General features: G+C 44.2%; 1 protein-coding gene across 1 annotated transcript in view; it reads left to right on the plus strand.

The window, feature by feature from the left end:
• Nucleotides 1–15,320, plus strand: part of THADA (THADA armadillo repeat containing) — a 1,377,633-nt gene that overhangs the window by 1,013,656 nt on the left and 348,657 nt on the right. The window contains exon 31 of the mRNA XM_078649688.1: nucleotides 3,611–3,726. Coding sequence (XP_078505814.1) covers nucleotides 3,611–3,726 — 116 coding nt within the window. The remainder of the gene's footprint in view (nucleotides 1–3,610; nucleotides 3,727–15,320) is intronic.

A 15,320-nucleotide genomic window follows, 5' to 3' on the forward strand; every position in this document is an offset into this window, starting at 1 on the left:
AAATGATTGAAACGAGGTTTGAAATGAGAAGGCAAGATGCACTCAGAATAGCTGTGCCTTTGGAATGGGGCGAAAATCGCCCCATAATATCGGTTTACAGTCTCCCCCTACCTTGACAAAAGGCTACCGAAGGCCCGCATGCCCCAGGCAGTCATCACCCACTTCCAGACTATGGCGAATCACTTGAACTCACTGGGGTTCACTATCAAGATGCTGAAGTCGCAGCTGACTCCTCTTCAGATGCTTCCTTTCATTCTGAAGAATATAAGCCCTTTTAAACCTAATGTGTGATGATTTGGCAGAAGCCAGCGGACTGGATACTTATCCAGATGCTGGCATGCTTTTTTCCCCCTACCAAAGCTATGGAGGAGCTATGGAGGAGGGAGCATTCTTCGCGATGGTGATAAGGAGGGCGGCAGAGATCCTGGATCTTAACTGGCCCTCTGTGGCAGTGAAGACTAAAGTTTTGATAAAGGTGCTTCAGCTGGGAATGTCCCCCTTAGAACCGCTTTTCCCTTTTAATGAAGTCCTTACTGATGTCCTGTATGGGACATGGTCCTGGCCCAGCACAGGGGCTCCTGTGAACGGGACTATTGCCTGCCACCACCGCCCTGCTCCAGGGAATCCCAACTTCCTCACATAACACCTAACCCTGGAGAGCTTTGTGGTCCAAGCCTCCACCTCCCATGCTATTTTCCCTTCTACTCCACCGAATAGCAAATCCAAGAGGCTGGACACTATAGGAAATACTATGTTTGCTTCCTCCAGCCTGGCACTGCGGTTGGTGAACACTGCATGGCTTTTAGGCCGCTAATCCCACACTCTAGGACACGATTGTGCAGGTGCTGCCGACGGTCCCAGAGGAGACCCGGACCATCCTCTCCCAGGCTGTTGCTGATGGGAGAGATGCAGTCAAGTTCATCATACGTTGTGGACTGGACACCAATGACCCACTGGGCAGATCGGTTTCATTGAACAGTGGCCTTACATCGCCATGCCTGGTTTAAGAAGACTGGGTTTTCTGGGGATGTCCAACCATCACTTATGGACATGCCCTTTGATGGCTTCCGTCTCTTTAGAGACAAAACAGATTCAGCCCTTGAGTGCTTTAAGGACAGCAGGGCTACGGTCAGGTCCATTGGCCTTTCCATGTTCCGTCATCACCCCTATCCGCCTTTCGCTGCTTTTGTGGCCAGGGAAGGTGCTTCCAGCCATGTCTTAACCTGTCAAGCCACCGCGGCATGCAAACTTCACATTCTCTGTGTGGCTGAGACCACCACCTCCCCAGCAGCCACAGCCTCCATTTACTCATTGTTTGCCCCCTTATCATCATGGGCACCCAATGGGTGGCAGGATCTGTCATCACCTGCAACACTGGTGGTCTATAACATCAGACCAAAGTGTTCTGCAGATTGTCCGAAGGGGCTACTCCCTCCCGTTGGAGACTTCCTCCTCCCCTCCGAGGCTACCCCTCACCCATGCCACCTGCTTGCGACAGGATACCTTCTTGCATGGAGATTGAGTGACAGTTAGCAGCCTTCAACCTTCCACCCGAAGTCTGTGATATTATTCTGGCAAATAGGCATCCCTCTACCAAAACGGTATACGCCTGCAGTTGGGGAAGTTTTGTGGCATAGTGCGCAGAAAAGCAGGTTGTCCCCCTTCATGCTCCTCTTTCTCAGGTTCTATTTTTTATTCTTTCCCTTGCCCAACAGGGCTCAGCTTTGGGCACCTTAAAGGGTCATCTTTCTGCTAGTTCATAATTTTTGCGGTTGCCTGACCAGCCATCCCTCTTCAAATCCCTTATATATATAGATATATATAGGTTCTTGAAAGGTTTGCATCATGTTTCCACGTTTTACCTTTATCATGCTTCAGTGGGACCTTAATCTCGTCCTGACATTTCTAAATGTGTGCTGCTTTTGAGCCTTTGCATAATTGTGCTCTCAAGGTCCTTACCATCAAAATGGCCTTTCTGCTGGCAATAACATCTGCCCGGAGGGTCAGTGACCTTCAGTCTTTGTCATACAATACTCTATACCTGAATATCTACTAAGGCGAGCTGGTTCTATGAACTAGCGCTTCCTTTCTGCCAAAAGTCATCACTCCCTTTCATGTAGACCAGTCCAGCACACTGCCTACTTGTTATGCTCCGCCACATTCCTCAAAGGAAGAAGAGTGACGTCTCCGACTGAACCCCACAAAAGAGTTCCAGATGGATGACCAACTCTTTGTGGGATAAGTGGAGCGAATAAGGGAAAGACTGTGCAGAAGCAGACCATCTCCTGATGGATCGTGCTCTGCATTAAAATCTGCTACGCATTGGCCAAGAAGCAGCATCCTGATGACTTGCCTGCTCATTCCACCATAGCCAATGCTGCGACCACTGAGTTAGCACACGGAGTACAGGTCCTGGACATCTGCCAGGCAGCAACATAGGCTTCTTTGCACATGTTAACAAAACACTACTGCCTGGACAGTCATGTCCGTTCGGATGAGCACTTTGCCTGTTCGGTCCAGCAGGGCTTTTTGGTGTGAAATTTGTTTCGCAGACCCACTCCCAGGAAGGTATTGCTTGAGCATCTATTCTAAAGTAAGTAATCTGCAGCTAGAATTCCCTATCAGATGGACAAGTTACTTACCTTGGGAAACGCCTTATCTGGTAGAGACTCTGTCTAGGCGCAGAATCCTTACTGATCCTTCCCGCTCTGGGAACGGATTTCTAGGGACAGGGTTTCCCCTTTCAGGGCCCTGGTTTTCCACACCATTGGTCCGTGTTCTTCGTGGCTCTGTGCTCCTGATGTGGAAAGTAGTGAAAAGTAGCTGACGTCAGTGTACTGGGGTGGTGCCTATTGAGGCCGACGCACCTCACTTCCGGCACGGAAGATGCCGACTATGACACGTGAGGCCGATCAATCAATCTACCAATGCGCAGGGGTACTGCTAAAGAAAAATTTCTGGATCCACTCAGATACCTGGGGATAATTCTAAGGTAAGGAATCTGCAGCTAGCTAGAGTGTCTACCAGATATGGCATTACCAAAAGTAAGTAACTTGTTCTTCACGCTTCAATTGTATTATTGTTAAGAAGGTAGTTTTTTGTAGGTTTTATCATAAGGTAACCAAACTGAAGGAGGGGGTCTACATCCTCTTTATTGAACAGGACATTGTTTGGCTTAAGCTCCCCACTTCTGAACCAATGGCATAAAACAGTGTCCATGTGCAGTGCATAGTGCCTGTGCTTTGCCGGTGCCAAGAAAAATGTTTTGTTTACTTTTCCTGCAAACATCAGTTTATAGGTTGTTTATAACAAAAAGGATATGAGATCACAAAGAATTCATTTCGACAGTGTGAGATCATCTTTTTAATGTTCTGGAAAGGTCCCACACGCCAGGGTGTAGAAACACACAAGCGCAGAGCCCAGGTCTCAGGCATTCTCCCCTGCCTCCAAAGCAAACACTGCTGAGCATGAAATGCAGCTTCGAGGTTTATTCTGCAGGTGGCTGCTTCTTCAAGGCAGCTATTTTTAAGGAAATGGGAAAGCTCGAAACTGGGGAATAGCAAAATATTTTCCTAGCAATAAGTCATTTTTTTCCTCTCTCTTGGTTTAGGTTTTACACTTGCTGCAGCCCTACCTCGAGTCTAAACACAGACCTAATTCAGACCGCCAGGAGGAGCTGTATGACATCATCATCGGCATGAAAGCCAAGTTGTGGTTGGCAGCGAGGTATGTGAAAACACCATATGTGTAAAATGTTACAGGAGGCTTCTAATATAATGATGGGATATTTTTTTTACTGTTCTTTATTGCCAAAAAACAGGTCACATTAAATAATAGAGTAATAAGGGCCTTCAGAAAACTCAGCGTTCTACTCATTAAAAAAAAGATGTCACATAATGAGCTGTCATTGAAAGGGTAAAAACTTGGAACTTACATTTCTCACCAGGACTCTACTGTTCAGAAACTCCATGCTTTTCTGTGCAAAGGAAGACCTACAAAGGCAGGCTGTCTGAGTGAATTTCTCTAGCGGTGAAGACGGACCTTAGGTCCACTGCTGTTTATTGTTGTTATTTTTACTTATAAGGCAGTCATTCTCCACAATTGTTTGCATGGAGTTATTTGAGTAAGCGGGCGCGGCCAGTAACGAGACTAAGCAAGGAACAACCAGGTCTTGAGATGTTTCCTGAGCCCCCACATCACTGACTACTTAACCCTTCAGGAGGTTGAGCGTGGTATTACACATGCATACACAGCAGCACCCGTCCAGAGAATAGCTCATGTTTGGTTGCACATACCATCTAAACCCAAGGTGCGCCAAGCACCCTATTCGATACTTTGACTGCCTCATCATGTATAAAAAGTAGAATGTGAAGCGCACAGCTCTGAGCATGCTCCACAGAAAGTGAGAAATCAGCTCATTGTAGGCCTACGCCTAAGTTAGGAGCAAAGGTTTGGCTTACTAAGGATTCAAAAACATTATTGGAGCTAAACATGATAGTCTTTGATTCCTACTCCTCCTCATTGGAGCTGAAATCTACATAGGTAAGTGCAACAAATTCTAGTATTTATACAGCATACTTTTTCTTGGATAGGGAATTCTATCTGTGGCGAGACCCCTACTTTTCAAACACCCTCCAAGAAATTATTTTTTTCCCCTTTTCCACCCTACAAGTATACTCCTGGCTTTTGCACCTATGTACGTGGTTACAGGGTGCAAAGCTCCTTTAAGCGTGCATGGGAATACTGACATACTTGCAAGTTTTTGTATGTACATGCATTTTGTTTTCTTACAACCTTTTCTGCCATAGTGCCCTTCCCTCCACCCTCTTTTCTGTCCCTAATACAATGTGTATATCAGTGGGGGAAATCTCAACAGATCCTATTTTTTTAATCCGGTTTTGTTTTTTGAATCGGGATCATTGGATCTATGCCGCCACGTGATCTTTTTTAAATTCAACGTAGACTCACAAAAAAGGTTTGTAAATGAGTACTTCAATATTTCCAGTTTTACGTACTGTAGTTCCACCTCCTTTGTACTGCATAGAAGGATGCTTTGATATATAATTATTGTGCATCTGCCAGCTCTCCAGTCAACCAGATTTTACTTTGTGCTTGGTCATGTGGCATTAATTTTATTTCATGTTTGACAGGAAGTCTTATAACAACACAAAATATAATGTCTTGCTTTGTAATGCAAAGGACTTGCAGGAGTGCTTGCACGCATCCTTGATAACTGCTGCCATGATCACGTCATAAAGGCATGTACAATCATCTTACTGAACCCAGGCAAGACAGATTGCGTACATTCTTTAGGTCACAGCCAATGACAGCTTGTGAGACTTCTATATACAATAAGGCATAAAAAAATGCATGGCAGCTGCTTACAAACGGTGTAACAAATGGGTACTAAATACATGGCAAAATATATCTTGATATTCACAACAATGTATTTTCTGTTGTAGGTTTTACACTGAGTAGTGTTCTGCCTGTCCACAAAGCATTTCAGTGTCTCATCTGTGGTAGAAATTCAGTACTTAATTTGAGCCTGTGGTGTCCTGTGCTCGACACTGGTACTTAATTGTCAGCATCTGCACTTATGACAGTCTGCCACATGTTGGTGCTCTTTGTCTAATTTAGAGATGAGCACACTAACAGTTGTTTTTTTAATTAAATACACATTAAAATGAGTAATACCTTCCCCCCACGCCATTCCTATAGCTTTGTGGGCTTCGAATAGTTTGAATTGTCACACTTGTAGGAGTGGCAATAGGTGGTGCAAGCTGCAGTGACCTACTGACGAGGGCCCTGGTGCTTATGATTTTTGCTTTTCTTAACAAATTAAGAACTGCAGAAATCTCTTTATAAATGCTAATACAACGGAAAACAAACACGCTGCTAAATGAGCCTGAAATTGAAAAGAATTGAAGACCCATCTCTGCAAAGAGTACAGCCAGTCTACATATTAGGAACTTTCACCTAACCTGCCTCTTGTAAACCATTATGAATCATTGTTCTGCAGTTGAGGTGCTCTTTCCAAATACTTTCCACAGGCATCCAGTACATTCACAGTCTCCGGTTTTCTGGGTTTCACTAGAAATTCAGACGCGTTCTCCATCCAAGAGTACCACACAGAATTGTTCCAGGCAGACCTTTAATTGGTCTACCTCAGCTGGCACTCACACACTGGCATGTGCACAACACAGCACGAAAGCCATGGTGGTGGCACAGCACGGGCAAGCCAAAAGCACTGTCACACCCCCAAGCCAATATACACTCTCGGACAACACCACTACAAGAAGCTTAGATAGACCACACCTTCTCAACATTGCATTATAATTACCTACTGCAGTTGTGATGCATATATAGAAAGCATTTTATTCTGGCCAAGCAATGGACATATAACCATCGTGACATTCCTATCCAAACTCTTAAGAATCTACTACGGGCATTGACAAAAGCAGCCTCATTTTACCGTAACACTAACTTACACAAACCACTTCTAAACTAAAGAGTGAGTCAACTCTCTGTTTCTCTCACACAACCAGACACTAAATATAATGCACATATGTTTAAGAGTAGAGTGAGAAGTCCGAAAGAAGGCAAGCATCCTGCGCCTAAACTGTGAAGATGAACTCTCTTCTTAGGTTGAGCAATCGAAACCTCTTGTATATACTTTAGTATAGTATATACGTATATGTGTATGTACTTTGTGGGCTCTGGAGATTATCCCTAGGACTTGTCCTTTTCCGCTTAGGGACTTTTTTCTGTTCAACTGCCTCTATTTAACTTTCTTGATAGAAAACGACTAGCAGAGGTTAGTAAAATACCAGAATCACTTTAGCATTCTCTAGATTCCAGTCCATAGAAATTGTCTTCCATGAGCACCCAAAGACAATAATATTTTTTTCAAATCTTGTATTTTCAGTGACATGACCACCGAAGGCCCTGCTTTTATATTAAAAAGAGAGCTTGGCACTATACCATTTCCCGCTGAGAGGCAATGTTTCTCTCCATGTGTTCCCATACCTGGCGTGTCATGCAGTTTGGTGCTTACTTTCCCTCCATGTTAAAGAACAGTAGAAGTTTCAACGTCCAGGCTAATGTGCTGCATAGCTAAATACATATAAGGTCCCAAAGGCGAGACCGAATGCATTGCACATGCTTGTTTTAGTAATGATCCAAATCTACGTTAAGGATTGACAAAAGAACATGTTAACATTTAAAATTGGATAAAGGCCTACATTCCGGACAAGTTTGATGTGCATCTATCTGCCCTAATGTTTTTGCTGTACAACTGAGCATATGATGTTCTCGGATTTTCTAAGTAAAATATAACTCCCTCCACCAAATGTAACTTTTGTCTCCTTCACTCACCAATTTGCATTAAACGTTACTAAAAGTGTTGACGTCAGGCGAATATGTTTTTGATTGATTCACACGGTTATAAGACGTAACTAAAGCGTTTCGTATGTAAGTTCTTTAAATAGGCGCATAGTCATGGATTGAGTGTCTGCACTTTAATTTGAAAAGGAAAGTGCCTGGACTTCTCAGCCTGGAGGCAATACATATGATGGGAGAGTAAAAGCACACTTCAGTACTAACTAAATACTCTGGGATAGTAAGTACCTGCACTTTAATTTTTCTATTTTAAGCACTGAGTACAACTCAACCCTAAACCTTAAGTGGGTACTTTAAACTTAGCTCTGAGAATTAAACAACTAAGTTGCCCATTTAAGGCTGCGACCCCCTTGATCGCTCTTCGGAAAACTTTGCATTATCAAGCAGATGTGGAATTACAGCACAAATATATTATTAAAATATAAAATATGTACTTGTGGTCTAACTGTTCTAACCAGAACTACAGGGGGCAGTGCGTGTGTGCATGTGTCCGTGTGTGTGTTTGGTTTTATTAAGGTACAGCAATAGTCTCATAGTAGTGGTTAAACTGCATCTTCCATGGAAAATGTATTAAAGTTGACACTGTTAAAAAATATGCACAAAATGTGGTAGACATTTAGATCAAATGATTCAATTCAGTTTTCGTGCCCATTGGTCAGTGGGGGACAAAGCTATTAACAGTGATCTGAAAACTGTATTCCCATTTTAAGTCGCAGAAAAATGTTTGTTTTTCACTATGTTAATAGCTGCTGAACGGAGTTGTACCACAATTGGCATTTGCTTGGGGTAAGTTGTATTTGTGGTTTCGTGAAAATAGGTGAAGTCGTTTTTGAGAAATGTGTGTTCCACAAAGGTTCCAGATGAACGTGACAGTGTTAATCGTTTAGTACATTTGTGTTGAGGAAATAGTAGGAACCTAATTTTGAATGGGAAAATATGTTAAATTAAATGTTTTTCGCATTGTGCGCGTGTCTCGAGAACCGCCACAATGTGATTGGCCACCCACTGAAACTTTGTTCTGGCCACCAGTATGCAAGACGAGCAGTTCTTCAACCTGAGTTTTGTGAAAGGGGGCCACGTTTGAGCAAGGGGGAATACCCCCACACCAGGGAGGATCAAGCACCTTCCTGAACAGTGGAAATAGCCTTTATTACCAAGAAAAAAAGGCTAAATTGGCACACTTGGATGAAAAACCAAACACTCTTCGCTGATCAGTTAAAGAACAATTGTGAAACAAAAAATAAGTAAGTGGAAAACACACAAATATCTAGGTTTATGGCCTGTGGCTTTTGTTTGAGACCAGAGCTTAATTTGCAAGGATGAATATTGTGCACAGCAGGCTCTAGTGCACAGGCCATGCCTTTCACCCAGATCGTGCTGGGTTTCCAGTTGGTATGGGGTCTTACTTCATGGTGTTGCCGGAGGCTGTCACCTCTTCCCTGGGCCCATACCGCTCTTCCAGGGGCCATTTGCAGCGAGTTGTGGGCAAAGGAAAGGATGCCGGACATGGGCAGAACACGCTCCACATGGTCAACGACCATGCTCATATATTTCTGAGGGACCCGTGGTCTCGGGTTAAGTGGGTGTGGCTACTAAACAAAGCCGGTTATTAAGAAATTTAAAAAGTTGCAAAACGTTGTGTATGAGATTAGACGGACAGCCTCAGCATTCCATTTTCTGCACGCTGTGAACTCTGTTCAAGAGGTCACAGTGCTGCTGAGATTTCAGAACAGAAATACATTTTCCCTCATGTCATACTCTTAATTTTGCCGGAACCATAGGAAAGCCTCTTCTCCTAATGAGAGCATCTTTTTATTAGTAGATTGCAATTAAGAGCATCTTATCATGTTAATATAGCTTAGATCTGGAAAGATATACTTTCACCCTTTGATCAACATGCCTCTCAGAGTCACTGCTTTGACCACTCCCGCATGTTGTCACGTCTCCTAAAACTGCACTCAAAAGTTCCTGATTTGTCGGTCGGAGAACCTCTGGTGGGAAGCTTCAAGATCTTGATAATATCCATTTGTGACAATGGGCTCCCATCCCCTATCTCTTATTGGAGCACTTTATCTACCTCTCACTTTAATTCCTTGCAAGAATCATATGGGGGCGGGGAGGGCAGCTAGGATATGTATTCTTGTTTCCTTCAGGATTCCCCTTTGGATTCCAGATGTGTAATGGACGCAATGCTACAGTCTTTAAATTCAGCAAAGCTCTAAACCTCATCTCATCTTTCTTCAACGATTACTCTCTAATTGTCCGGTTAGTCTGGATCTGAATATTGTCTAGAACTCCCCCTAGGGTAGCAATGTTTTTCAGTTCAAAGGATGGAAACTTTTTTGCCTTTAAATAGGTCCAACATTATTGGCTTCCTGGGGCCACCATTGTCTTTAGATTAATCTCACTGGAGTTTTCAGGAGCTTGTGATCTGGGTGCTAAATAATTTTGGTTCCCTTAGGTGGCATTGTAGCACAGTCTCTTAAGACAAAGTAGATACAAGCCTGTATTTGTGCTACTTATCAGCGCTTGCCAATCACTGATTGCCAATCTCAGTGCTGCTACTAAACACCATCTGCCTTCGGCTCACTCCCCAGGGATCCTCAGAGCCATTATTTTGCAATCCTGCTGGATAATAGCTAACCCTGGATCTGCTGAGGACTCGGCATCGTCATCGCTCTTCTTCTGCTTTCGCTCTGTTGATTAGTGAAGATGACTCCCGACTAGAGTCCCGGACCTCTGCAAGCCGCACAGCCAACTGCTGCTATCTTAGAAACATCTGAAGTAATCCAAGTGGAGAGACTTACCCCAGGTATTAAAGAGCTCAGGAGAGGCTGCGGAATCACTGGGCCACCCATCCGGGTAACCGCCAATCAAGGGCACCCAGTGCTTTTGAATCAGACCGTAAGAGCCCGTGTACCACAGCAAGTACCTAGAAGACTGATCATGTAGGAATGTATATGAAAAGCAGCCATCACGGATCTCACCTCAAAACAACTTTGTTAAAAAAATTATATATATATATATATATATATATATATATTCGGAAGAGGTAGGAATGTTTGCACCAAAAAATTGAGAGGTTCCCCTAAAAACTTTAGTTGTTGACTTTTGTTCTGTACCATGGAAAATACAAAAATACTGAAATGGTGAGCAGTGGAACCATTACTACCCGTGCTCTGCTGATGATCTCACTCAAGAAGTCACCGATAACAACTTACCTCACATCATACTCAACATTAACAAAGCTATGACACTCAGTGCAGTGTCAGGCCGAAAGCCAGGACTCTGCACCCAGAACGTACTAACCATAGCCAAATGACGAGTACAATGAACAGGGGGGGGGGGGTTAGCATTGGGCTTGCGTGCATGGTCTCCACATTTGGCTCACTAAGGCGCAGCTGATGGCATTTAGGGAACGTTCTTATTTGCATGGCCCAGCTAAAGGCTTTGCATGGATAATCCTAGTTGGGGTGCAGTAACATTGAGCTACTTCAGTGATGTCGTTGAGGATGTCAGTTACATTGTATAAGATTCAGAAAAGGGGGTGGTGATGAACAGAGTGCCTGAATTAAGCAGACCACTCTTACCCAGTCCAAAGATCAGGGCTTGATCCATCACCGTTTTTTAGCTCACTGCACCATCCCAGCTCAGAACTTGGCTATATGCAAATTAGTCTGTTCCTGTCCCAGTGCATGATGGGAACAGGGCAAACCAAACTACCAAGCCAATTCTTGTACTGGGAAGGAAACAAGCTTCCGGGGACCGGTTTCTGCCATTTCAGGCGTCGTCTGCCCGGCTTGCTTGAATCCTGATGGTGCAATGAGCAAGGGACTCACATCTGAGTATACCCTTCCACGCTTATGGTGGACAAAATGATTCAGAAAAGGTGGTGGTGATGAACAGAGTGCCTGAATTAAGCAGACCACTCTTACCCAGTCCAAAGATCAGGGCTTGATCCATCACCGTTTTTTAGCTCACTGCACCATCCCAGCTCAGAACTTGGCTATATGCAAATTAGTCTGTTCCTGTCTCAGTGCATGATGGGAACAGGGCAAACCAAACTACCAAGCCAATTCTTGTACTGGGAAGGAAACAAGCTTCCGGGGACTGGTTTCTACCATTTCAGGCGTCGTCCGCCCGGCTTGCTTGAATCCTGATGGTGCAATGAGCAAGGGACTCACATCTGAGTATACCCTTCCACGCTTATGGTGGAAAAAATGATTCAGAAAAGGGGGTGGTGATGAACAGAGTGCCTGAATTAAGCAGACCACTCTTACCCAGTCCAAAGATCAGGGCTTGATCCATCACCGTTTTTTAGCTCACTGCACCATCCCAGCTCAGAACTTGGCTATATGCAAATTAGTCTGTTCCTGTCCCAGTGCATGATGGGAACAGGGCAAACCAAACTACCAAGCCAATTCTTGTACTGGGAAGGAAACAAGCTTCCGGGGACCGGTTTCTGCCATTTCAGGCGTCGTCGGCCCGGCTTGCTTGAATCCTGATGGTGCAATGAGCAAGGGACTCACATCTGAGTATACCCTTCCACGCTTATGGTGGACAAAATGATTCAGAAAAGGGGGTGGTGATGAACAGAGTGCCTGAATTAAGCAGACCACTCTTACCCAGTCCAAAGATCAGGGCTTGATCCATCACCGTTTTTTAGCTCACTGCACCATCCCAGCTCAGAACTTGGCTATATGCAAATTAGTCTGTTCCTGTCCCAGTGCATGATGGGAACAGGGCAAACCAAACTACCAAGCCAATTCTTGTACTGGGAAGGAAACAAGCTTCCGGGGACCGGTTTCTGCGGTTTCTGCCATTTCAGGCGTCGTCGGCCCGGCTTGCTTGAATCCTGATGGTGCAATGAGCAAGGGACTCACATCTGAGTATACCCCTCAGTTACATTGTATAGGCACATCGTGTTTCATACCCTTGACAACATATTAAAACTGGAGTGCAGTCTTGAAAAGGATGATATTAGTAGTTTTTTCACCTGGGAGGTGTTCAGTGAAGTGCTTGAGGTTTGAAGATGGTGTTGCAAAGTTACTAAAGTGTTGCAAAGAATGTGCACAGAGAGGCAGTTATGCATACCTGATACTTAGCAGTTTTTGCATTTGTAACAATGGATATATTTAATGGAGTCACCCAAGAGTGGCTAGAACTCAATCCACAGAAATACTGTTAAGCAACATTGAATATAATATTTGGAGTCACCCAGGACCAGCAGAAGACCAGTCTCTGGAAGCACTATTAATCAACCAGTTAGAGACCACATTTCTGGAAGTACTGTTAAGCAACCGAAGTGTGAGGTAAATAGCCCTTGGAAGAACTATTAAGGAATCATTGAAATATTACATGGAGTCAAGCTGGAGTGACAGAAAACCCCTAGAAGCAGCACAAAGAAGAATAGCCCAGATGCCATACTGGATCTGGAGAAGTTTCCCAGTTCTAACTCCCCTTGCCGTCAGATGCACCTTTAAGCTCCACAGTGATCTTTTAGTGCCCCAAAAGTGATGTTGTGGGATCACAGAAGCACTAGGACTGCGCACTGAAGTCAGTTCCTGCTTCTTCTTGTCGTCAATGTGGATCTGAAGGCACTCCCAATTGTCTTGGGCAACTCCTCAGAAAGCAGAAACATTTCAGTCCAAGTGCTAGAGCCTCAACTGCAGGAAACAAACAGATGTTGGCTATGGACCTATACAACCTATGCCTTTGGTGCCTAGACTTTTTTCAGGACTCGAAGTTGGGTGAGAAATGTGCCCTTGTGCGCTCACAGGCGACTAGAGAATAGGAGGTGAAATTCTACATCACCGAGCATAAAAGGTCTGTGAAAAACAGTGGTCTGGCTCCCGCTCCAAGTCCTAAGGCTGCTTGCCATCATGGATCCTCCGGCAGTCCTGTTCTCGCTATGAGACTTCAAGTAAGTAAAAAATGTGCCATAAGCGCAAGAAAGCCAAGCAAGATTTGACCCCATCCTGCCACTCCGCAGACATTTGAAAAGTCTTTCTACTCCTGCATCTTCCAATCTGTGCAGCAGTTAGTCCTGGCACACCCCTAACTCTTTGGACCTCACAGCAGATTGTAGCCTTCATGGAGGCAATGCTGCAGATCTTTGAGATGTTGCCAGCTCCCTCTTGTGCTCCTTTGGCCCAACAGAGCCACGGTGTCATCTTAGGACCAGCCTCTGGGCCCATACAGATGCTGCTCCATGTTTCCACCCCACCTCCATGATCCACGCCAGTAGCTTCCATGCTGTCCCTTCCGTGCTGCTGCAGAGACCACCACATCTGATCCTGACACCAGTTAGAACTGTTATAGGCCTGCGCTAGGCCTATGTCGCGCTATTACAGGATGCAACAGCCAGTGGTGATTCAGACAGATCCTCCGCCCCCTTCATGATGCCAGTATTACCAGAGTCTGGAATTTCTATTTTGCTCCTATTCTGATACAATCCAGACTTACAAAACAATCCCAACCACACTAATGATGACGAAGAGGCGGACAAGCACTCTATTAAAGAAAACACCTGCGATGGCGAGGCTCATAATACTTGATAGGCCTCTTGTTAACGAAGAAGTGTCCTCGAAGGTTTTTCAAATTTGGGGTCTTCCAATACTACCTATTTGGATTGAGAATATTGTTCTGGAAAGACCTGATTTCTTCTTAAAGTCTTGAGGGGTCCTTTGGTGGATGGATGGATGGTTGTCTGTCGAGTGCCTCATTGAATAAATGCATCATCAGGGCTTTCCTAAATGGCTAAAGGTGAGGAATGTTCCTCGAGGAATGTCTCAAGATACTCAAGTGTGGCTTTCCTCTGTGTTTTATCCTTTTGAAGTAAGCCTCGACTACGGCTTAGGTGCTATATTCTAGCAAGAGTTGTATTTGGGAACTGGCCAACAAAGACAGTTTGAGCATTTCCCTGCTTGGTCTTTATGTGTGATGCAGTTTGAAATTTAGTCTTTGTTGAAACGGAAGTCAGTAGAACAGTTTCAAGGCTTGGTTAAAATTATTTGACTTCACCAAGTTAAGACTTAATCTAGCTTTTTGGCCTTTTATTTTTTTGGTTACTTGATTAAGTTATTTTGATTCACCGTGAATTCTATCTATCCAGACAGTATTTAATAAATGGGAGTATTGACCTAAGAGTTTGATGACCTTAGTCTAATCGAAGTTCAGATAAGTTTAATTTGGTGTTTGTTCTGAAGGAGTGGAAAAACCCTCTGCATTGTAACATGAAACCTGGTATTCTTTGTGACCGTTGCAATTTTCTTTATGAAGGAGAAATATTTTAGGGCATTTCAGATCCATAGATGTTTGGTCTTCTGTGATGTAGTTGAATGGTTGCATAATTCCTGCGGGCAAATAGATATATGAGGGGGATTGGGTCGGATCCTAGTTGTCCTGCCCTTCTAGACACAGGTGATCGTCTCATTCAACTGTAGATTTGAGTAGCCAATTGGTGCTTTTGCTCAAATTTTGTCTCAGTTGTTCCCTAACCGAACTTGATTCTGTGTGTTTCTGTGGATATTTGAAAATTAAATTACTTTTGTAGATTTATTTAACAGTTTATCACCTTTGAGGGTATGCAGGCACTGTCCATGAGCACAGGGAGATTATGTGATTTGCCCAGAATCGCAGGATAATGAGCTGACGCCGACACTCGAATCCGGATCCCCAGCTCGGAGGTCGGCAGCTCTGGCCACTGCACCACATACTCTCCTAAATGCATGTTATATTGTGTAATTTTCTCCCCCGAGTGCCGCATGTTGAGTCGATTGTGAAGGTCCTTGGAGTACTCCAGAGGTATCTGTCTGATTGGCTTTGTGTTTTTCCAGTTCTCCTTTGCTGGCTCTTGTTTAAGATGGAGTAGACCACACTATGGCAGGACCTGATGCTGCAGTCCATTTTTGGTGCAGGTC

This window comes from Lissotriton helveticus, chromosome 6 (assembly GCF_964261635.1).
Source record: "Lissotriton helveticus chromosome 6, aLisHel1.1, whole genome shotgun sequence".
In the NCBI taxonomy this organism is placed as follows: domain Eukaryota; kingdom Metazoa; phylum Chordata; class Amphibia; order Caudata; family Salamandridae; genus Lissotriton; species Lissotriton helveticus.